Source organism: Coloeus monedula (genome assembly GCF_965178545.1).
Source record: "Coloeus monedula genome assembly, chromosome: 3".
Classification (NCBI taxonomy): Eukaryota; Metazoa; Chordata; class Aves; order Passeriformes; family Corvidae; genus Coloeus; species Coloeus monedula.
The window spans coordinates 29,233,819-29,257,377 of NC_138783.1; the positions used below are offsets into that span (position 1 = coordinate 29,233,819).

General features: G+C 41.0%; 3 protein-coding genes across 3 annotated transcripts; all 3 read right to left on the reverse strand.

Moving 5' to 3' along the window:
- Positions 1 to 8,272: 8,272 nt before the first annotated feature.
- Positions 8,273 to 9,208, reverse strand: LOC309570770 (taste receptor type 2 member 40-like; the record flags this gene model as incomplete). Its single annotated transcript, XM_082277784.1, has 1 exon — positions 8,273 to 9,208. The coding sequence occupies one exon, from the start codon at positions 9,206 to 9,208 to the stop codon at positions 8,273 to 8,275; it is 936 nt and encodes a 311-aa protein (XP_082133910.1).
- A 5,485-nt stretch (positions 9,209 to 14,693) lies between these two features.
- LOC309570771 (taste receptor type 2 member 40-like) lies at positions 14,694 to 15,629 on the reverse strand (the record flags this gene model as incomplete). Its single annotated transcript, XM_082277785.1, has 1 exon — positions 14,694 to 15,629. The coding sequence occupies one exon, from the start codon at positions 15,627 to 15,629 to the stop codon at positions 14,694 to 14,696; it is 936 nt and encodes a 311-aa protein (XP_082133911.1).
- A 2,575-nt stretch (positions 15,630 to 18,204) lies between these two features.
- Positions 18,205 to 19,140, reverse strand: LOC309571660 (taste receptor type 2 member 40-like; the record flags this gene model as incomplete). The annotated part of the gene is made up of 1 exon (XM_082279355.1): positions 18,205 to 19,140. The coding sequence occupies one exon, from the start codon at positions 19,138 to 19,140 to the stop codon at positions 18,205 to 18,207; it is 936 nt and encodes a 311-aa protein (XP_082135481.1).
- Positions 19,141 to 23,559: the final 4,419 nt, after the last annotated feature.

Below are 23,559 nucleotides of genomic sequence, written 5' to 3' on the forward strand. Positions count from 1 at the left end.
TTCCCAGTCAAAATTGTGACAGAAAGAGCTTTTGCAGTAATGACCAAGGTCATAACCACTGAAAGCACGTTTCATTCGGTTAACACGAATGTAGATTTGATGACTGCAACAGTCCCATTAAACCCCTTCTCCATTGTTCAGGAATTACCACAACAGACCTTCAGAATAAATCTTACTTCTGCTGCAGATACAAGAGAAGATTGCCATAGAGCACACAAAAAGGCCTCCTCCATAGTGACCATATAGGATTTTAATCTGGTACTTGACAACCAACTCTGCCCTGAGGATATGCAAAATCTCAGACTTTCCTGATCCACACGATGCAAAGTAGGCAGGTCAGTGAAGGGACAATGAGCAGGATTAGTGGAGTATTTATTGGTCAGGTGAGGTACAGGTGGGGCTCAGGCAGGCAACCACTAATTAGCCTGTGCTAGTCCTAGGGAGTCAAGAAAGGATAGGGTGATTTCATGAGTAAATTTGCGAATTTTCCTGAAGGGTGTTCAAGTCAGGAGAGAAAAAGATCACAATCAAGGTCTATTAGATCACTTCTTACTAGTTAGACTGTTAGTAGAATCAAGCTGTTACTATTAATAGCAGATAACAATTCACACATTATGCTCAGTTATTGCCTCACACTCAGGCACTCACTGACAATTACCTGGAGTCACGACATGCTTGTGGCCTTGAGAGACTTGAGAATCTTGATGTTCTGAGTTTTTCTGTTCTTGTGAATCCATAGGACTGAGTCTCCAGACCTTATGTATTCTTAGGAGAGTTTTACTTGCTGCCTCTCAGCACCTACCCATTCTTTCTTTGATCTGGTTTCTAGTATCACGCACACACACAGGCCCTGCTCATTCATGCAAATTCACCCCATGTGGACTTTTATGACAGAAACGCAGAGCCAGAGTTGATCCAAAAGACATCATGTGTCCCACAGAACACTGTCCTGTCCCATGATTTCAGCTTGCAGCAATAATCTTTACCTTCAATCCCTCTGAACACGGTTCTCTTGTATCTATGTGAAATTTATACCTTTATTGTTACATTATAACATAGAATTTCAAAAGACATCACTCACTTCAAGATAACTAAGAGGCAAACCACTCTTGCCTGATTGTTTCTGTTCAGAGTATGAACCCTTTTGTACAGAAGGCTGTACACATCTCTGAAGGCTTCCTCCAGGTCTCTACGACTGTCAGTCCCATAAGCCTGAGAAAGTGAGAAAGATAAGCACATCCAAATGCATGTCTTGTGGTCCAGCGTTAGTACAGGCTGCTTCAAAACTTGTTTTGGGGCTGTGTAAGTACATGTGCCTTTGAACAGCCATTATCTTTAAACAAAACATAGATGGAGCTAAGAGATGAAGGTAATACACTAAGTACTAAGGCAAAGATGGGGCTGCCTGAAGGAAAACAAGCAGTTAGGAAGGAAACCACTTTCTTCCTTACTCAGGCTGTGCGGAGGGATTTTGAGTTTCAGAGAAATGAGATGCATCCTGTGGTTAAGATAAACCTGAGCTTCGAGAAGGATTAATCTCTGTATCTCAAACTGACAATGGTTTACACAGACATCTGAAATGAAGTTATCTGGAGTGGTATTTACCTTTGTGTTATCTTTACGAAGGTATTTGTCAAAACCTTCCAAAAGCTAGTTATATATTTACTGTCTTGTGAGCCCAAATGCTTTTGGACAAGTGTCAGTCAGTTTTTCAGCAAAAGTATGACTTGAAGAAAGTATACTCTGAAGAAATATTACTATTTGACAAAATTTGATTTCAGGGAGACTTCAAGTGCAAGCCAATATGATTTTCACTGTAAAAAAAGATAACATGTTATTCAGTTTCAGAATAAACTGTATTTTGATCTTATGATCCCTTGAATGAAGAGTTAAACAATTTGAAAGCAAAGTTTTAATGACTTCTTTGAATTGTGGTCTAAAGCAGGTGTTTTCAGCGCACTTCCTGAGACATTTTAATTTATACATAGGGTTTTTTTTGTGACTGTTGTTGCTTTCTGTATCATTTTTCTTAAAACAATAATTAAAAAATCTTTTTGTATTATTCTCTGTTACTTTTTTTCCCCCCTCAAGTTTTGTTCATTCTAAGTACTCATGAGATCAATATTTATTCAAACCGTGTGTATTAAAATTAACTTGAGGTAACTGTCTAGGATTTCATGGTAAGTATGCAGTCAGCTAACAATGGAACAACTGATCCAATGGCCACTGAAAATTTGCATAAATTATGGCAGATTATGCTCTGACCTTTGCTTTAAAGAATAGTGAGGTCACATCTAGTTTTTAATTAAATGCCAGCATCTCAGTTCTCAAGAGCAAAATGATTCAAGTTTCAATAGGAACCAGGTGACATGTATGTCTGTATTTATCCCTTTTTGTAAGATAAGGTTTCTAAACTTTTCCTCTGAATATTTAAATCTTTCATCCCTGAATCTGAAGGCACAAATTAAAAACAGTGGACCAGGTCTCTCTGGTAGCAGGTCTCCAGACCCACAGTTTCTCCAGCCCAAACCATCACAACACCGCAGTTCTAGCTTAATAAAGGGATTTCAGAAGTGCTCTGAGGGATGCAAATCACTCATTAATCAACATTCTACTGCTGCTTGCAATCTTTGCATATTTTCTTCCTTCAGCACTGGTGAGCGATTATTGCTAATAATTTAAATCTGTTTTCCTTTTGGAATTCCATTACAGGTTGCTATGAGTGTGTGTGCATGTGCATGTGAGACAGAAAGAAAGAGAGAGGGAACTATGCAAGCTAAGTGTATTTGCTTTGTGAATAGCTATTTATTAATTAAAAATGTATTGTAATAAAATAGCCTCTTAAGTAATAAAAGATGTTGAAGTCAATATTTTTTGTGCTCTTTCCCCATGGCATAATCTTCTGTCAAGGAAAACGGAATTTGCAGTAAACCTTATGTCACATATCTTGACATATAGGAAGAGAAAATCTGTTCAAGATTTGCAAATTCTGCTATTATGTATGGCTGATTGAATCCTTAAATTTTCATATTTGAAAAATAGAAGAATGATTATATCTTTAGAAGGCAATAATTTCAGCACTGAAAATTTAGGCATCACATATGATTAGTCATTTTTTACTAATATTTGGAGGGTTTTATAATTTCTTTATTATATACAAATGTATCAGGCATATTTTCAAGATGCTGTGTTATTTGTCACATTTCACAGGTATCATCTGTGTATAGGCAGTAATCAAACTAAAATCAGGATAATAGCATTGCTCTTAAGGTATATACTTGGAAAAAGACAAAGTTGTGGATGTCCAGGAAAGCCTCAAAAATCCAATAGCTTTTTCCATTTCACTTAGCTGAGGATAGAATGCTTTGATTGTAAAAGCCCAACCAGTAATCACAAGGATGCAAACTACAGTAAACAGCTCTTTGTATATTCTGTTGGTTGTCTACATATTCAGTTAACTCTTTCTATGTTTAACCTGTGGATCATCTTCCTTTAAAATTCCATACTGTGCCCAGAAAGAACAGGCAATAAAAACCCCATGAATTCAGTGCAAGCTGTATTAATTAAACTGCATCTGCTTTGTGACTGCTGTCTCAAGAGACTACAAAAGAAAACTTGAGCATCATACACATAGAATAGAGTCAACCTGAGTAGTATTAATAACCAAGGCTCTGAAGGTTGTATAAAATTGATTCAGTAAAGCAAAGTGATTGGATCCGCTTAGGGATACATAATGTGTCCTTCTGCTTCTGCCTCTGGTCGGAAGGAGTGTGTCAAACACTGAAGACTGATGATCCTGCCTGTCCAGGAGTTGAAAATTGTGGTGGTGTCCAACATAAATGATGAAGAAACATGTAATTGGATGCTGAGGTAAAGCAACAGATAATTAAGGAAAGCTCCACCAATTAATTAATTAATTAATTCCCTTTGTACTACTGGTCTCTTGCATCCTGTTATATAATAGTCTACCTAGTTCCCTTCAGCTTTTCTCTCATCCTTTTGTTCTCTTGGTCCTGTACTGAGACTGTGTGTCATGTTTATCTTCCCTTGCAACTCTCTTCCCACTTTTGAGAGTGCAAGTTATTTCATGCCTTATTTTTATGCGGTGGGATCTTCTTAGCTTTTGTTCAAACAGTGTGGGAAAAGGATTTGGTAGCTCTTTCCTCTTAGATTGTTTAGGCTGATGTCTGTCCCTTCAGCTTTTTATTGGGTGTGGTGGTTCATCTCTCCAGCCCCCTGCCTTGTCAGGCCGCACTGTGATGTGAGAAATGCTCGTTAGGCCTCTGCCTTGATGAGCAGCACTTGGGCCCCGCTTCTCTTGAGCTTATCAGAAGCACTGAGTGCTCCCAGGAGCTTGTACTGCCTAACGAGCTCCTGTTTTTTTTTTATGAACAGCCCTGGACACTATTTTTTTTGCCTTAATGGCATAACATCCTTCTTCCCACACTTTGAAAGAAAGTTGCCAACTGCAAGTGCGGCCAGGATGGAACATTGTTATGGCTGAGGTCCACTCGCTTTTGGCCTATGAACAGCAGTCCAAATTGAGACCCTTGGAGCTCTCCTGGACCGCAGTGGCTGTGAGCAGCGACCTCCCTCTGAGCGGGGCCTCTCAGAGCCAGCGAACTCTCATTTGCTGCACTCGGAGATCACCAAAGAACGATGGATCCTGGGCTGGTATCCCCACTCCTCAAGGCTTAACCCTTTGCCCATGGAGGAGATGCAAAGGCATCTGAAGTGAGTATTTCACTACCTTCAAGGGGAATTTTTTCACAGGTACCTTGCATTGACTCTTTATGCCTGTGTGCATACAAGTGTGCTTATGCTATGGCAAAAGGGGAGAAGCTGCTCTCTTAGGTGTTTAAGCACCTAAGATATCTAAGTAATTTAGGCCTGTAAGCAAGTTTCATTTAAGTTATAAGCTGAGTTAAATGCTGTTGCATGTTATTCCTTTGCTAAATTGTTTAGTTTAAGGTATAAGCTAAATTATGTTAAATGCTGTTAAGTATTTTTCCTTTGCTAAATTGTTACATTTAAGGTACAAGTTAAGTTTAAGTACTGTTAAAATTGAGTGCTGTTAAGCTTTTAGACTGTATTCCTTTTTATACTTGCCCTTTCTATCCTTTTGTCACACACACTTAAACATACACACACACATAGATAGTTCTTGGTTCATTTCTGTTTTGAGTGCATTTTGTTTATTGCTTTTTTACCCTTGTTGTGCCTTAGCTGGCTAGTGAGTGAACCTTGCCAATGAACTTTGTCATGCTGTTGCTTAGTATTAAATCTGATTTTTACTGATACACTTGCTGGTGACTTTTTAGCGAGCTCAACTTCCGTAACACTGAATGATGAGGTTTTCTTTTCGAGTCTCTTTTTTTCCCTGTAAAATAAGTGATCTGGGAATCCATGAGTGTAAGATGTACTTGTAGATACACCCTTTCTGTGACTGTGGTAAAAACAGTGATTTGCTGACAACGACCTTAAGCAGAAATTTCCTTCATTTTTCAAGCAACTGATGTTAACTGCTCCTGGGCTTTCACAAACACATATATGCTGTCATAGCTGAACTGAAATTTCTGCCAGTCCTGCATTTTAAATTAATTCAATACGCACATATTTACACATATGTGTGCAATTGCTTGAAGATAATAGAATTTTTTTTTTCAACTCTGAGCTTAACATTTGAAATTTATTCAATTTACTGAGCACTTTCAACACTACTACAGTGTTCCAGGTGTCAAAAAAAGGAAAGTAATTCCATTTCAAAGGATAAATGAAAATAATTCAAAGGCTAAGTGCAGGTAGCATCATTTAACTTCCCTTCATAAAAAAAAAAGATGCTGTTCTAAGAGATTTCACTGCATAAGTAAAAGGTACAAAAAGAGCTCAGTAAATTTGCCTGAATAAACAACAAAATTTGTGTAAGACTCTTGCAACTTGTAGGCAAAAGTAACTCTTGCACTTCCATATCTCAACAAACTAAACACCACTGAGATGGAAGAATTTTGATGAAGAAACGGTGTCCCTTGAATAGCTGTGTATTTTGGTTTAAGACACTATCCAGTTAAATGTTCCATTCCTGCCTTTCATTTCAATATGTGCATGCAGAGCTGGTAAAGGACCATCATATAATGTGCCCAGTTGCTAACATGCACATGTGCTATCAATTCTTAAATCGTGTTCTGATGGGCGTTGAAAGCAGAGTCCATCAGATGTCTTCCAGAATTTCCATTATGAAAATTCCAGCTGTGCTTCTGGGAATGCAAATCAGAGAAGGATCCTGTAATGACTTCTCCTGTACATATTTGCATTTATTGACTTGAGCTAATGACTCTAATCAAATTATTGTTTCGTTGCTTGGAAAAGCCTGTGCTTTAGAAAATAAATGGGGACTGCTGTCATTCTTTGAATTACTCACTGATGATTATTTTTATCATTAAATTATAGAAATCCAGAAGAGTGTCTTTAACGGGAAAGAGATTTGTTTCAAATGCTGGCCTCATTGTTTTATGTTACATGTGAGCAGTTTCCTAGAAAATTTTGTGGGTTTTTTCCTGGATGTTCACTGGAAAGAGGTACAAGAGAACATGATTTGTCTGATGTCCTTCTTGCAGTGTTAGAGCAGGATGAGCTCTGAATTTTGTTTGTTTACTGATTTGATTTCCTGTTCCAGGCTTGAATTGAGCTGCCATTGCAGTTCTGTGGCACTGGTGTGTGTGGACATAGTTTGGATGTTTTGGAAGGGTCTGAGTCCATGATTTTGAAACTTTCTTCAGGTTGCAAACTGGTAGGTTTAAGGTGGGGGAACCAAACCAACCTTCAGCTTCCAGACAGAAGAGAGAAAAAAGAAGAATGCTTCCTCTGAGACAAGATGCATGACATCAAAGGATCATAATCCTCGTAACTGTCATTTTCCTCCTAGTACAGGGGTTGTTATTTTCTTTCCCAGAACAAATCCTGACCAAAGTTATAATTTACCCAATAGAACGCAGGGATTTAGTATACAGTCTATAAAATGCATGTTGAAGATATTTTTATTCATATGCCAATAGTTAGTTAGCTGGTCAGGTACAGACAGAAAGGTCTACCAGGAGATTGACCCTATAAGATGCTTTCCAGTATTCCTGTCGGCTTTCCCTCCTAGATTCCCAAATGCATGTTAATGAACTGGTAAGTGTTTAACTTAATTCTATGCAAAGAAAGCTTTGGAGGGAAGATGTACTGAAAGAGGCAGGAAAATAGCACAGGGAGCGCTTTCAATTCTCATGGGCATGAGGAATGTGGAATAATGGAAGGTAAACTAAACCGTGTGAGAGCAGCTGTTCAGGGTGTCCCTGCTGAGCAGCCGTGTGCCTCAGAGCTCAGCCAGGAGCAGGACAGCACACACGGTTTGTGGGCTGGGCACAGCCCACGTGTTTTGCCTGTTGGTGGGGTGGGAGAGGTCTGAGCTTTGTTCCTGAAGGCCGGTGAGGGGACAGCAGGGAAGGGCAGAGGATGGACCCAACCCTCCCAACATGGGTGTTGCACGGTGCTGAGCTGGGAGCCAGCACGTTTCAGTGGTGCTGACAATGGCATGCTGGGGTGTCATTGCCATGTTCTGAATTTTCAGCAGGTCTGTTAAATGGCATAAAAAACGTTCCTGCAAGCCATTTCTGTCACCTGTGAAACATTTCTGTCATGAGGGGAAGGAAGACTCCAACACAAGTTATCGTTTGACTTGGTATTTTTTAATTTTTAAAGTAAAACAATTCTGTCACAAACTCAGGTCAAATTGCTTCAAACAGATTGACAACATCCAAGCCAGCTGTTTTACATCAGGATGGGCTTAGTGAACAAAAGGCTCAAGTGATGTATGCTTCAGGGACAGTCAGTTTAAAAGTAAATAAACTCCCACTGCAGCTGGAAAGGGTCCCAAAGCTCCAGTCCTGATGTAACAATAATGCACTGGCACTGATCACTATTTCAGCAAGAGCAGGAAGATCAAAAGTCCTTCTTGTTCTTTCCTGAATAATACTGGAATCTGATTCGTGGCCTTGTTTTCCTGTTGTCTTAGAGAAACCATGATTATTTCCAAGGAAAGTACAGCAAATAGGAGACAACTCACACTTCGTAACAAGGCTCACATGCAAGTCAAGCAAATTTCCACCATCTTCATGATTCCAGATCAGGGCTCTAATCTACTCATTGCAGTGTCTATTACTTTATTCATTTGATTACTTCAATTTAATTCATTTGGATCTAAACTAGAAAGCCCAGGCTAAGCCCATGTCTTTTACGTGGATGTGGTTCTGAGTGGACACTTAGTGTGGTGCCAAATCCTAGCTGTCCGCTCTCGAAATTTTGGATTGCTCCAAATTAAGACCAATGTGTGTCCTGTGGGACATGCAGCCATTATAACCAAACATATGGTTTCCCCATCACTTAAAAATGAAAAAGTATTGCTTAAGAGAAGGAGCAAACAAGTAAAATATGTAATGTAGAAGATAAGTAAGGAACAGATTGACTTGATGGCACTGGTATGGGCCTCTAAGCTGGGATCCCTGAAGCCACTTCCATTATTTTGCATCTGTCTGGTGTGTACCCACAGAGACCAAATCAGCAGGACACTTGAAACAACAGACAGTATTAAAGGCAAACTTATAGCTGCATTACAGAGATAAATCAATAAAGTCAAGTTGTCTTTCCTTGTGGTTCTCATTGCTGAAGAGTTTGTCATGGGTAAAGGAGCAGTGAAGTTGTTGTGCTCATTGTAGAGATCTAAGGCGAAGGGAATTGCGGCTGCGAAGGAGTGGAGGCATGATGTGAGCAGCATCCAGGGTACCAGCCTGGCAATTCTTTGCTTCATCCAGATGAAGAAAGGCTGTGTAAAACTGGCAACCTTGATGCAATAGAAGACACTAAGCCAGGCACCAAACCAGAGACTGGAGCAGTTCAGAAACATAAAAGCTGTATTGGAAACTACAAATACATTTTCTTCACAATAGAAGCGTTCAGAAAATATACTCATGAAAAAATCCAGTATACTCCAGCATTGCAAAATGATTCTAGATGAACTCAGAGAGATCATGATCATATCATATGGGGACCATGTTTTGCTCCCAATGCAGCTAGATGCACTGACAGCCAAGATAATTCCATTTCCTAGAATTCCTGCCGTGGATTCAATTATGGCAATTGATAGACAAAGGAGAGCAAAAGATGTGACCATTGCAACTCAAGAGCTTGCAATTATTGCTCAGCTTCTCCTGGGCTCCTGAAAGCCTCAGATCTGCCAGGCACTGCCAGCTCCAAGGAGCTGTTATGGGCAATGCCCACCTATTTATCTCAGAGGCAGGAGTATCCTAATGTCATTTAATATTTCTGCTATTTTACATGTTGTTTTTGGAGTTGATAGCTCAGATGATTTGACTAAGCATGCAAATTGGATAAAAGTTCAGTTACAGTGTTTTCAGTTTGGTGAAGGGATTTGCATTGGAAGGGTTGTGCAGCAGCTTAAGTGGAGTTTTTCCATCCTCATGTTTGCAGTCCAGTGTCTGATGTCCTGCTTTACATGCCTAGATTTGTTTTTTTATGTCTGATGCCTTAATCTCTCCATGTCTTGCACTGTTGATGGTTTCCAAGTTGGTATGAAATAATTGCCACAGCCTCTTCTTACCCTGGGTCATCTCCTCTTCTATATCAGATATATTGAAATAGCTGCTACAAAGAGGATTATCATATTTTTCTTTTGTGTGTGGAGATTTTTAAGCATTATAATTATCTTTGCATGCTCCCTCTGAATGATCCAGAAAAGAACAATAAATTTGCAGAAAGGTAAGGACAGAGAAAAGGAAAGTTCTTTTACCAGAGTGCTTCACTTGCCAATTTTTCACCCGCCTCCTGAAAAGATGTGGAATTTGCGTAGGGAATTTAAGATCTGGCAATATACAGCATTACATACAGGAGCAATGGCACAAGTGTTAATTGAGTCAATTTTGCTCCCATATGGAACATCCATGCTTTTAGAATTCTTTGTATGTGCTAAAAGAAGTGAATTCAAACACTTTCCACAGACAACAAGAAACAGGTGAGTGGAGAGGCTTGGGTTTAGTGAAAAGCTTTGGGACTCACGTTTTATCTGCAGCCCAGAACACATCAACAGGCTCTTATAAATGCAGTGACACAAGTAGCTGTCAGCAGTACAGTAAGAAGCTGTGGGCGGTGATCAAAGGAGAAATTCTGAGGTGTTTTCAAGGCTGTTCCTTTGAGCAGATTGCATTTCCCAATGCTTAATGTGATCAATGATTGCCTAGGGCAGTGATCAAACCTCTTTGATCATGCACCTGTAGGAGTAAAACTTTGTGAGCATCCACCTCAGATATATGTATGTTTGTTTACATATTTTACATGTACCTCTGTATGTGTTATGTACGTATTATTTACAGATGCTTATTATAAAACACCTCAAAATAACGATTGAAATAATTCAAGATCAAATAAACAACATTGTAAAAATTATTTTACTTTAGTATTGGTACAAACTCTTTTTCTGTTCTCACTAAAAATATTATTAGTAATTGTTTTTGGTGAGAGCAACATGATTCAACACACTTCATTACTTTCTTAAACTCCGGGTTTATCACTTTGTGACACAGTGATTCAAAGGCCTGGCTCTGTGTTCAGTTTCTTTTGATACTTGCTCTGAATGGCTTCCCCACTACCACATCCGCAAAGTTCTTTGCTGAAATTCAGCTGTAAATTGCCAACTTCCCTGATGTCAAAATTTTCCAACCAATCAAATATTGTTCTGTATTTTATATGTTTAACAAATGGGTCCAAAATGCACAGAAGCTCTTCTTTTGAAAGTTTTTAAAATGGGTTTGGACAGTGTGTTTCCAAATGTTGGAAGTCTACCTGCATGAGAGTTTTTGGACGTGTCACACTTATATAATTTTTGGTGTGAAAACCTTTTGGAAAGCAGTTAGATTGTCAGCCACTGTTAGAATTTCACATTCACCTTGAAGGGATAAAGTAAGTGTGTTTACTTTTCTGACAGGAACTGCTTTCTTTCATGCTATTGACAGACAATGCTAACAGAAAAAATATCAGCAAACACAGAGCACTTGCCTTTTAGTAAAAGCAAACTGTGTAGCTGCTCTTTCAGTTCAGCGGCTCTTTTAAGCTCATTGATTGAATCATAGAATCACAGAATGGTTTGGGTTGAAAGAGACCTTAAAGACCGTCTAGTTCCAACCCCCTGCCATTGGCAGGGTCACCTTCCAGTAGTCCAGGTTACCCAAAGCCCCATTCAGAGTTGACCTTAAGCATCTTGCCATGAGATAACCAGCAAATGTCTGTGTGATATGTGTTGGCGAGGTTTTGGTAGAGAGGAGGCTGCAGGGGTGGTTTGTGTGAGAAAGGACCAGGTGTTGCTGCTGTGTCACACAGAACTGGTCCTGCCAGTTACCCCCAAAAGAGAGCCCGTGATGGCCAAGGCTCTGGCCATCAGTGATGCTGGTGGCATCTGTGTGACAACTCATTTAAGGAAGGGCAAAGACCAGTGCAGAGCAGGTGTGAGAGAGAGGAGTGAGAGAGAATATGTGAGAGAAGCAGCCTTGCAGACAGCCAGGTCAGTGAAGAAGGAGGGGCACAAGATGCTCCAGGCACCAGAGCAAACATTCCCGTGCTTTCCCTGGAGAAGACCATGCTGATGTAGACTGTGAGCCTGCAGCCCCTGTCAGACCCCTCTGCAGCAGATATCCACACTGCAGCCTGAGCGGAGCCCCCACGCCAGCAGGTGGTTGTGCCCTGAAGGAAGCTGCGTCCTGTGGAGGTCCCACCATGGAGGAGGCTCCTGGCAGGAGCTGCAGCCTGTGGGGATCCCATGCTGAAGCACTTTGTTCCTGGAAGATTGCACCCTGTGGAGAGGATGCACTCTGCAGTCGCCATTCCCTGTTCCTCTGCCCTGCCCTGCCCTGCTCAGGGGAACAGGGAGGAGATGGAAGAGTGAAGAGGAGGAGATGGGGGGAAGAGATTTCTGCTTTTGTTGTTTCTTTCTCACTCCCCTACTCTGTTATTGATTGGCAATAAATGCAATTATTTTCCCCATGTTGAAGGAGTCCCTACAAGGCAAGGCAAAGAGATGCTGAGGGCACTGTCAGGTGTGCAGTCCCCCCACATATGGGCAAGGATAGCAGAGAAGCTTTGTGATGGTAACCAGGGATTTCCAGATGTCCTATGATTGCCAGATATGTTCATAATGATAAGACATGCAAGATCAAGCCAGTAATTCCAGTCTGCAGGCCAGGATCAGTATCCAGGTCAGCTAAGCAGGTGGAAAGGCCCAGGCAAAGCTGCAGCAGAGCATTGAGCACCCAGCTTAGAAGCAGCTCCTGAAAGGAGAGGGGGCTGAGCCCCACTGAGGCTTGTCCCAGCAGTTTGCTTTAAGGTCAGTCAGGTGGACTGTGGATGTTGGCTCCGAGACAGGGCAGGCAAACCCCAAAGGCAAGGCCTTAATTTCACCAGATAGTCCATTCATAGCTTTTTTGGTCATCCTCTCTCCCAACATACACAGAAAAGCAGTGCAGTCTGGCACTCAGGTTTTGCTCTTCCTTAAAATCCAGTTGTGACGGGCATTGAAAACTGCATTGCATGTAGTTCAGAATTTCCATTATGAAAATTCCAGCTGTGCTTCTGGGAATGCAAATCAGAGAAGGATCCTGTAATGACTTCTCCTGTACATATTTGCATTTATTGACTTGAGCTAATGACTCTAATCAAATTATTGTTTCGTTGCTTGGAAAAGCCTGTGCTTTAGAAAATAAATGGGGACTGCTGTCATTCTTTGAATTACTCACTGATGATTATTTTTATCATTAAATTATAGAAATCCAGAAGAGTGTCTTTAACGGGAAAGAGATTTGTTTCAAATGCTGGCCTCATTGTTTTATGTTACATGTGAGCAGTTTCCTAGAAAATTTTGTGGGTTTTTTCCTGGATGTTCACTGGAAAGAGGTACAAGAGAACATGATTTGTCTGATGTCCTTCTTGCAGTGTTAGAGCAGGATGAGCTCTGAATTTTGTTTGTTTACTGATTTGATTTCCTGTTCCAGGCTTGAATTGAGCTGCCATTGCAGTTCTGTGGCACTGGTGTGTGTGGACATATTTTGGATGTTTTGGAAGGGTCTGAGTCCACGACTTTGAAACTTTCTTCAGGTTGCAAACTGGTAGGTTTAAGGTGGGGGAACCAAACCAACCTTCAGCTTCCAGACAGAAGAGAGAAAAAAGAAGAATGCTTCCTCTGAGACAAGATGCATGACATCAAAGGATCATAATCCTCGTAACTGTCATTTTCCTCCTAGTACAGGGGTTGTTATTTTCTTTCCCAGAACAAATCCTGACCAAAGTTATAATTTACCCAATAGAACGCAGGGATTTAGTATACAGTCTATAAAATGCATGTTGAAGATATTTTTATTCATATGCCAATAGTTAGTTAGCTGGTAAGGTACAGACAGAAAGGTCTACCAGGAGATTGACCCTATAAGATGCTTTCCAGTATTCCTGTCGGCTTTCCCTCCTAGATTCCCAAATGCATGTTAATGAACTGGTAAGTATTTATTTAACTTAATTCTATGCACAGAAAGCTTTGGAGGGAAGATGTACTGAAAGAGGCAGGAAAATAGCACAGGGAGTGCTTTCAATTCTCATGGGCATGAGGAATGTGGAATAATGGAAGGTAAACTAAACCGTGTGAGAGCAGCTGTTCAGGGTGTCCCTGCTGAGCAGCCGTGTGCCTCAGAGCTCAGCCAGGAGCAGGACAGCACACACGGTTTGTGGGCTGGGCACAGCCCACGTGTTTTGCCTGTTGGTGGGGTGGGAGAGGTCTGAGCTTTGTTCCTGAAGGCCGGTGAGGGGACAGCAGGGAAGGGCAGAGGATGGACCAACCCTCCCAACATGGGTGTTGCACGGTGCTGAGCTGGGAGCCAGCACGTTTCAGTGGTGCTGACAATGGCATGCTGGGGTGTCATTGCCATGTTCTGAATTTTCAGCAGGTCTGTTAAATGGCATAAAAAACGTTCCTGCAAGCCATTTCTGTCACCTGTGAAACATTTCTGTCATGAGGGGAAGGAAGACTCCAACACAAGTTATCGTTTGACTTGGTATTTTTTAATTTTTAAAGTAAAACAATTCTGTCACAAACTCAGGTCAAATTGCTTCAAACAGATTGACAACATCCAAGCCAGCTGTTTTACATCAGGATGGGCTTAGTGAACAAAAGGCTCAAGTGATGTATGCTTCAGGGACAGTCAGTTTAAAAGTAAATAAACTCCCACTGCAGCTGGAAAGGGTCCCAAAGCTCCAGTCCTGATGTAACAATAATGCACTGGCACTGATCACTATTTCAGCAAGAGCAGGAAGATCAAAAGTCCTTCTTGTTCTTTCCTGAATAATACTGGAATCTGATTCGTGGCCTTGTTTTCCTGTTGTCTTAGAGAAACCATGATTATTTCCAAGGAAAGTACAGCAAATAGGAGACAACTCACACTTCGTAACAAGGCTCACATGCAAGTCAAGCAAATTTCCACCATCTTCATGATTCCAGATCAGGGCTCTAATCTACTCATTGCAGTGTCTATTACTTTATTCATTTGATTACTTCAATTTAATTCATTTGGATCTAAACTAGAAAGCCCAGGCTAAGCCCATGTCTTTTACGTGGATGTGGTTCTGAGTGGACACTTAGTGTGGTGCCAAATCCTAGCTGTCCGCTCTCGAAATTTTGGATTGCTCCAAATTAAGACCAATGTGTGTCCTGCGGGACATGCAGCCATTACAGCTTCACACACTGATTGTGCATCACTTAAAAATGAAAAAATATTGCTTAAGAGAAGGAGCAAACAAGTAAAATATGTAATGTAGAAGATAAGTAAGGAACAGATTGACTTGATGGCACTAGTATGGGCCTCTAAGCTGGGATCCCTGAAGCCACTTCCATTATTTTGCATCTGTCTGGTGTGTACCCACAGAGACCAAATCAGCAGGACACTTGAAACAACAGACAGTATTAAAGGCAAAGCTGTACTTGCCTCACAAAGATAAATCAATAAAGTCAAGTTGTCTTTCCTTGTGGTTCTCATTGCTGAAGAGTTTGTCATGGGTAAAGGAGCAGTGAAGTTGTTGTGCCCATTGTAGAGATCTAAGGCGAAGGGAATTGCGGCTGCGAAGGAGTGGAGGCATGATGTGAGCAGCATCCAGGGTACCAGCCTGGCAATTCTTTGCTTCATCCAGATGAAGAAAGGCTGTGTAAAACTGGCAACCTTGATGCAATAGAAGACACTAAGCCAGGCACCAAACCAGAGACTGGAGCAGTTCAGAAATATAAAAGCTGTATTGGAAACTACAAATACATTTTCTTCACGATACAAGTGTTCAGAAAATAGACTCATGAACAAAACCAGTATAGTCCCAGAGTGCAAAATGATTCTAGATGAACTCAGAGAGATCATGATCATATCATATGGGGACCATGTTTTGCTTCCAATGCAGCTAGATGCACTGACAGCCAAGATAATTCCATCTCCTAGAATTCCTGCCGTGGATTCAATTATGGCAATTGATAGACAAAGGAGAGCAAAAGATGTGGCCATTGCAACTCAAGAGCTTGCAATTATTGCTCAGCTTCTCCTGGGCTCCTGAAAGCCTCAGATTTGCCAGGCACTGCCAGCTCCAAGGAGCTGTTATGGGCAATGCCCACCTATTTATCTCAGAGGCAGGAGTATCCTAATGTCATTTAATATTTCTGCTATTTTACATGTTGTTTTTGGAGTTGATAGCTCAGATGATTTGACTGAGCATGCAAATTGGATAAAGGTGCAGTTACAGTGTTTTCAGTTTGGTGAAGGGATTTGCATTGGAAAGGTTGTGCAGCATCTTAAGTGGAGTTTTTCCATCCTCATGTTTGCAATCCAGTGTCTGATGTCCTGCTTTACATGCCTAGATTTGTTTTTTTATGTCTGATGCCTTAATCTCTCCATGTCTTGCACTGTTGATGGTTTCCAAGTTGGTATGAAATAATTGCCACAGCCTCTTCTTACCCTGGGTCATCTCCTCTTCTATATCAGATATATTGAAATAGCTGCTACAAAGAGGATTATCATATTTTTCTTTTGTGTGTGGAGATTTTTAAGCATTATAATTATCTTTGCATGCTCCCTCTGAATGACTCAGAAAAGAACAATAAATTTGCAGAAAGGTAAGGACAGAGAAAAGGAAAGTTCTTTTACCAGAGTGCTTCACTTGCCAATTTTTCACCCGCCTCCTGAAAAGATGTGGAATTTGCGTAGGGAATTTAAGATCTGGCAATATACAGCATTACATACAGGAGCAATGGCACAAGTGTTAATTGAGTCAATTTTGCTCCCATATGGAACATCCATGCTTTTAGAATTCTTTGTATGTGCTAAAAGAAGTGAATTCAAACACTTTCCACAGACAACAAGAAACAGGTGAGTGGAGAGGCTTGGGTTTAGTGAAAAGCTTTGGGACTCACGTTTTATCTGCAGCCCAGAACACATCAACAGGCTCTTATAAATGCAGTGACACAAGTAGCTGTCAGCAGTACAGTAAGAAGCTGAGGGCAGTGATCAAAGGAGAAATTCTGAGGTGTTTTCAAGGCTGTTCCTTTGAGCAGATTGCATTTCCCAGTGCTTAATGTGATCAATGATTGCCTAGGGCAGTGATCAAACCTCTTTGATCATGCACCTGTAGGAGTAAAACTTTGTGAGCATCCACCTCAGATATATGTATATGTGTTTATATATTTTACATGTATTTCTGTCGGCTTTCCCTCCTAGATTCCCAAATGCATGTTAATGAACTGGTAAGTGTTTAACTTAATTCTATGCAAAGAAAGCTTTGGAGGGAAGATGTACTGAAAGAGGCAGGAAAGTAGCACAGGGAGCGCTTTCAATTCTCATGGGCATGAGGAATGTGGAATAATGGAAGGTAAACTAAACCGTGTGAGAGCAGCTGTTCAGGGTGTCCCTGCTGAGCAGCCGTGTGCCTCAGAGCTCAGCCAGGAGCAGGACAGCACACACGGTTTGTGGGCTGGGCACAGCCCACGTGTTTTGCCTGTTGGTGGGGTGGGAGAGGTCTGAGCTTTGTTCCTGAAGGCGGGTGAGGGGACAGCAGGGAAGGGCAGAGGATGGACCAACCCTCCCAACATGGGTGTTGCACGGTGCTGAGCTGGGAGCCAGCACGTTTCAGTGGTGCTGACAATGGCATGCTGGGGTGTCATTGCCATGTTCTGAATTTTCAGCAGGTCTGTTAAATGGCATAAAAAACATTCCTGCAAGCCATTTCTGTCACCTGTGAAATATTTCTGTCGTGAGGGGAAGGAAGACTCCAACACAAGTTATCCTTTGACTTGGTGTTTTTTAGTCTTAAGGCAGGTGCAAACTCAGGTCAAGTACAGACACATTACTTCAAACAGATTGACAACATCCAAGCCAGCTACATGACATCAGAAGGGCCTTTGGGAACATGAGGGTGAGGTCATGTATGTTTCGGTGACAGTTTAGAAGTAAATAAAGTCCCACTGCTGCTGGAAAGGGTCCCAAAGCTCCAGTCCTGATGTAACAATAATGCACTGACACTGATCACTATTTCAGCAGGAACATGAAGCTTGAAAGGCCATGTCATTCTTTCCTGTACCATACTGGGATGTTATAGACACCTTTAGAATCAACGAATATTTTTCTAGAATTCAACCAGAGTTGAAAATTATCAGCAAAATTTTCCAAAATTATTTGGAATACCTCAGCATCCTCAATAGGCGCTTATAGTGAGCAGAAACAGCATTCAAGCATAATATTCACAAATAAAATGAGATCATGCTTGGGCTCAAACAAGTCTGTTCTGTTTGTATCATAAATGGTAACTTACATAATTTCAAGTGATTACATCCTAGCCTGAGTCTTGGCCCTGTTTTTCTGTTGTCCTAGAGAAACCGTGATGATTTCCAAGGAAAGTACAGCAAATAGGAGACAACTTACACAATTCTTCATAACAAGACTCACATGCAAGTAAAGCAATTTTCCACCTTCTACATGATACCAGATCAAGGCTCTGATCTACTCATTCCAGCATCTATTTATGCATCGGATGACTTCAACTGAAATATTTTCAATGTAAATTAGAAAGCCCAGGCTAAGCCCATGTCTTTTACATGGATGTGGTTCTGAGTGGACACTTAGTGTGGTGCCAAATCCTAGCTGTCAGCTCTCGAAATTTTGGATTGCTCCAAATTAAGATCAATGCGTGTCCAGTAGGACAGGCAGCCATTAAAACTATACAGATAGATTCTCCACTGCTTAAAGGTGAAAAACCATTGAATAAGAGGAGAAGCACACACATAAAATATGTAATGTAAAGGATGAGGAAGGAACAGATTGACTTGATGGCACTGGTATGGGCCTCTAAGCTGGGATCCCTGAAGCCACTTGCATTATTTTGCATCCGTCTGGTGTGTACCCACAGAGACCAAATCAGCAGGACACTTGAAACAACAGACAGTATTAAAGGCAAACTTATAGCTGCATTACAGAGATAAATCAATAAAGTCAAGTTGTCTTTCCTTGTGGTTCTCATTGCTGAAGAGTTTGTCATGGGTAAAGGAGCAGTGAAGTTGTTGTGCCCATTGTAGAGATCTAAGGCGAAGGGAATTGCGGCTGCAAAGGAGTAGAGCCATGATGTGAGCAGCATCCAGGGTACCAGCCTGGCAATTCTTTGCTTCATCCAGATGAAGAAAGGCTGTGTAAAACTGGCAACCTTGATGCAATAGAAGACACTAAGCCAGGCACCAAACCAGAGGCTGATGTAGTTCAGAAATGTAAAAATTACTTTGGAAACTATGAAAACATTTTCTTTATAATAGGAAGTTTCAAAAAATATACTCATGAAAAAATCCAGTATACTCCAGCATTGCAAAATGATTCTAGATGAACTCAGAGAGATCATGATCATATCATAGGGAGACCATGTTTTGCTCCCAATGCAGCTAGATGCACTGACAGCCAAGATAATTCCATCTCCTAGAATTCCTGCCATGGATTCAATTATGGCAATTGATAGACAAAGGAGAGCAAAAGATGTGGCCATTGCAACTCAAGAGCTTGCAATTATTGCTCAGCTTCTCCTGGGTTCCTGAAAGCCTCAGATCTGCCAGGCACTGCCAGCTCCAAGGAGCTGTTATGGGCAATGCTCACCTATTTATCTCAGGGGCAGGAGTATCCTAATGTCATTTAATATTTCTGCTATTTTACATGTTGTTTTTGGAGTTGATAGCTCAGATGATTTGACTAAGCATGCAAATTGGATAAAGATTCAGTTACAGTGTTTTCAGTTTGGTGAAGGGATTTGCATTGGAAGGGTTGTGCAGCAGCTGAAATGCGTTGTTTACAACTGCAGGTTTGCAGTCCAGTGTCTGATGTCCTGCTTTACATACCTAGGTTTGTTTTTTTATGTCTGTTGCCTTAATCTCTCCATGTCTTGCACTGTCATGGCTTCTTAGTTTATGAGTAGTTACTGTCGCCTCTTCTAATACTGGGACAGGTCCTTGTCTTTATCAGTTGTATTCAAATATCTGATAATAGGCTTGGTGAGCATGTGACAGCAAATCAAGGTCAACCCACCACAGTTATAAAGGATTTTCTTGGTCTTTCCCTTGTCATTGCAAAGTATTGCAAGGGTTCTACCATTTCAAGGTCTTGTTTTTATGAAATGAACCAAGTCAATGACATCCTGCAGCACCTTTTGCAGGTCTGGCTCCAATGTCATTGCTGTAATAACTCTTCTATGAGCAATTGCAGTGAACGAATTCCAGGTGTAATAGTGGCTATGTAACCTTACCACCCAATCCCTCTCTTATGTCAGTCAAAGGAGCTGTTCCACTGGTCTTTACACTTGCACAGCTCTTCCAGAAAACAGTTTTATTAAAGAAATGATTTACTGTTGAGGATACAGCTTCTGTGACAGATCTTTCCTTCAGTAGCTTGCAGAAGGTAGCTCTTAATTTATTTCACTACCGGAATTTGTCAAATACCATAATCTGAGGCATTTTAGAAACATTTGTACTTTCATCCATCCACTCAGGAATCCTCTTCCACTGTGTAATTTGTACTGATGCTTGTTTCTTCAAACCTTCAGCAGTATTTTCTCTGTGTTTGGTAACGGTGTTTGCTGACAAAGGAATGCATTTCAGTTTGCTGCCCTGTTGCTTTCTGTGTATTATCACAGCCATTTTTACCTTTTATGGCAGGAAGAATAAGTGTTTTCCTGGTACCATGTGGCATTTTGTCTTTTGCTGTTGATGACTGAAGTGGCTACCTAAAACCAGAGACTAGACAAGAATAAGGGAATAAAGGTAGGTATTTATTTGAAGGGCCTTCAAAGGTACACCCTGGGGAGTCAGAGGCTACTGCCAAGATGGACCCTGTTACAGCGGGGATTACTGTAACAGGACCCCAAGATGGACCCCAGGTCATGAGTTCTTCACACTTTCATAACTTTGGTTCATTTGCATATTGGGGTTAATTCTCCAAGTAAAGCTTCAGTTAATGATGTAGATTTCCCAAGCTTGCCCCCCCTTTAGAGGCTTTTGGTTTATACTTTTTGGGCCTAGGGTGGCCTGAGTGTCCTTGGAGAGCAGGCCTAGAGAGACTTTGTTATGTCTACCTAGCATGAGAAAGCAGAAATTAACAGGCCACAAGAAACCTCAGATTTACCCACTAGGCAGTACAGGATTTGAAAAATATGGAAGTTAAAACCTAAGGCATCACTGTGAAGCAAAAAACCTCAAAGGAGGCTTCTACAAATTTGTCATTAAGTTTGGTGAAATTTTGTAAAGTATTGAATTGAATGTCACATGGCTTGAAATGTTGCTGAAAAAATTGTAGACATTTGTCTTTATGCTCTGGATGATTAGATTTTAAATGTCTTGCTAATTCTGATGGCTTCAAAGTGACATTAGCTAGATTTTCAAAGCATTCCCAAAGTAAAATTTTCAAGTACTTCGTGTCTATGTGTTCTGCATGGCCAGCTGTGTGTTTGAGTATTCTGAGTGTACGTGCTGGAGTGTGTTTCTATAGATCATAGAATGATACAATCATAGAATGATGCAATCATAGAATGGTTTGGATTGGAAGGGGCCTTAGAGATCATCTAGTTCCAACCTCCCCACCATGGGCGGGGATACCTGCCCAAGGAATACGTGCTCAGCCTCACTTCTTAGCTTGGCTTCAAGAAAACAGAGCCATAGCATCCACGCATCATCAGGATAATGGATTCATCCACTTGTAGCTATACAGCCCATACTCGACAGAATCTAAGTAGAACAGCAAGTATAGAGACTGCTCTAAACAAATATCATAAATATCATCTCTGCTGGAGATGTTTCAACAGGATAGGTTAGACATTTAATGAAATTATGTAACAATGGACTTACATCTGTTAGTAGTTATTAACGTACTGCACTACCCTCCTAATGTTGTACAATAAAAGAATTGGACACAGATAGTGTCAGCAAACTGCTTACAGAAATAATTCCAAATTTAGATTTGGTTGGGTATTGGTAAATTGCAATTCATCCCATATGCAGCAAACTACAGAACTTGCAATTGTTTCATGAAACTTTATATTATCCTGGTAACCCACACCAGGAAAAGACCTTTGTTTCCATGGCTAAGAGAACCAGGGTGACTCACATGCCTCTACTCACTGCAGACCTCAAACGCCAGGCCAAGTCTACCCTGTCTGGCAATGGGCTGACAATCTGAATGACACTGCTGCCATTCCAGCTGCTGGATTTTATTCTGATGCTGTACTCTCAACTATGCTCATGCTCAGGAATTATCTAGAAATTACCGGACCAATGTTTTTCTCCAGGAAGGGTCAAAGTGAGCTGCTGATGAGTAGATAATTCCTCCACACTGTGGAAAATGACTATCCAGTTCCTGGGATCATATTGTGCTATGCACTTGGGTGGAACAGCAGAAAGTGATACGTTTTGACCTGAAAAGGGTCACTTTAAGGTTCTATATAGTGAACTCATGCTTGTCACTAAGGCCCTCTTCCAGAATGTCTACCCATTAGTCAAAATCAACATCAGAGAGATTGGGTGGGTGCTAGCTGAACCTGAACACCCCATCTTCGTGGAGTCAACTAACAAAGTACATATATATCCCCATACACTGTTTATAGAAAGACTACTATCAGTATATCTATTTCAAAAGCTGCTCAACAACCTGTAAGCCCACAGGGAGAATTATGGCTGAAGCATAAATTACAGTGGCCATGTGTGTCAAGGAGCAGGAGGAGGAGCTGTTCCATAAGGAAAGGGGACCTAAAAAGTCAGCATCACAAGGCAGGCAAGGATAGGACTGTCAAGCACACAGTCCCACCACATATGGGCAAGGGTAGCAAATAAGCTCTGTGATGGGTCAGCATCAGCAGTCCAGACATACCAGATGTGTCCATAGGGATAAGACATGTGCAAGATCAAGCCAGTAATTCCAGTCTGCAGGCCAGGATCAGTATCCAGGTCAGCTAAGCAAGTGGAAAGGCCCAGGCAAAGCTGCAGCAGAGCTCAGGGAGAGTTCAAGCGTTGAGCACCCAGTTTAGAAGCAGCTCCTGAAAGGAGGGGGGTCTGAGCCCCACTGAGGCTTCTCCCAGAAATTTGTTTTAAGGTCAGATAGCTGCCCTGTGGAAACTAGCTCTGAAACTCAGCAGCCAAAATCCCAAAAGCAGTGCAGATATTCACCATAGCAACACACATCAAATCAATGAGTCCATGCCAGTACCATCTTTTTATCATTTGGTGGTAAAATGAATTATATCAGCAGTATTCAATGCAAGTAAATTCCAAGGGCTTGACAAAGAAATCAGAATTAATTACTACAATAGATAGTAGTTAATTGCATAAAGTAGTTCAGTAAATGCCTAGAGAATAACTATGCAGTGTACAGCACTCTAATCTGGTTTAACAGGAGCACAGCCAGTAGATTAAGGAAAGTGATTCTCTTCCTCCATGCTTTTTAAGGCAGCATCTGGAATATTGCATCTAATATTTGGGGGGGAGGGGTGGGGGGGGGGTGGTTTATTTTCCTAGTGACTGGACGCTACTAAATTTACACATAACAATGGGCTTAGACTGACCATGAAATTTTGGAGGACAGGTTCAGAATTCAAAATCATCTTGGAAAGCTGGAGATGCAGTCTGATAAAATATGGAAAATGCCCACAGATATGAATGAACACATGCATATATAAATTTGTGAAGAAAGCTGTAATAAAAATAAATGCCATGCTGGGAGGTGCAGACAGAAATTTTTGTTTGTTGTATAAATTAAGGCACCATACTCTTCCATATAGTCCAAATAAAGTTGTGTTATGGAACTATAAAAATTGCAAGCAACAGCCTTTTTAGTTTAGAAAGAAGAAATCTGCAAAAGGCTAATACATGCAAAAATAACTCTGAAGATACAGGAATAAACTTTTCTTAAAGTGCGTTATGGAGAGGGT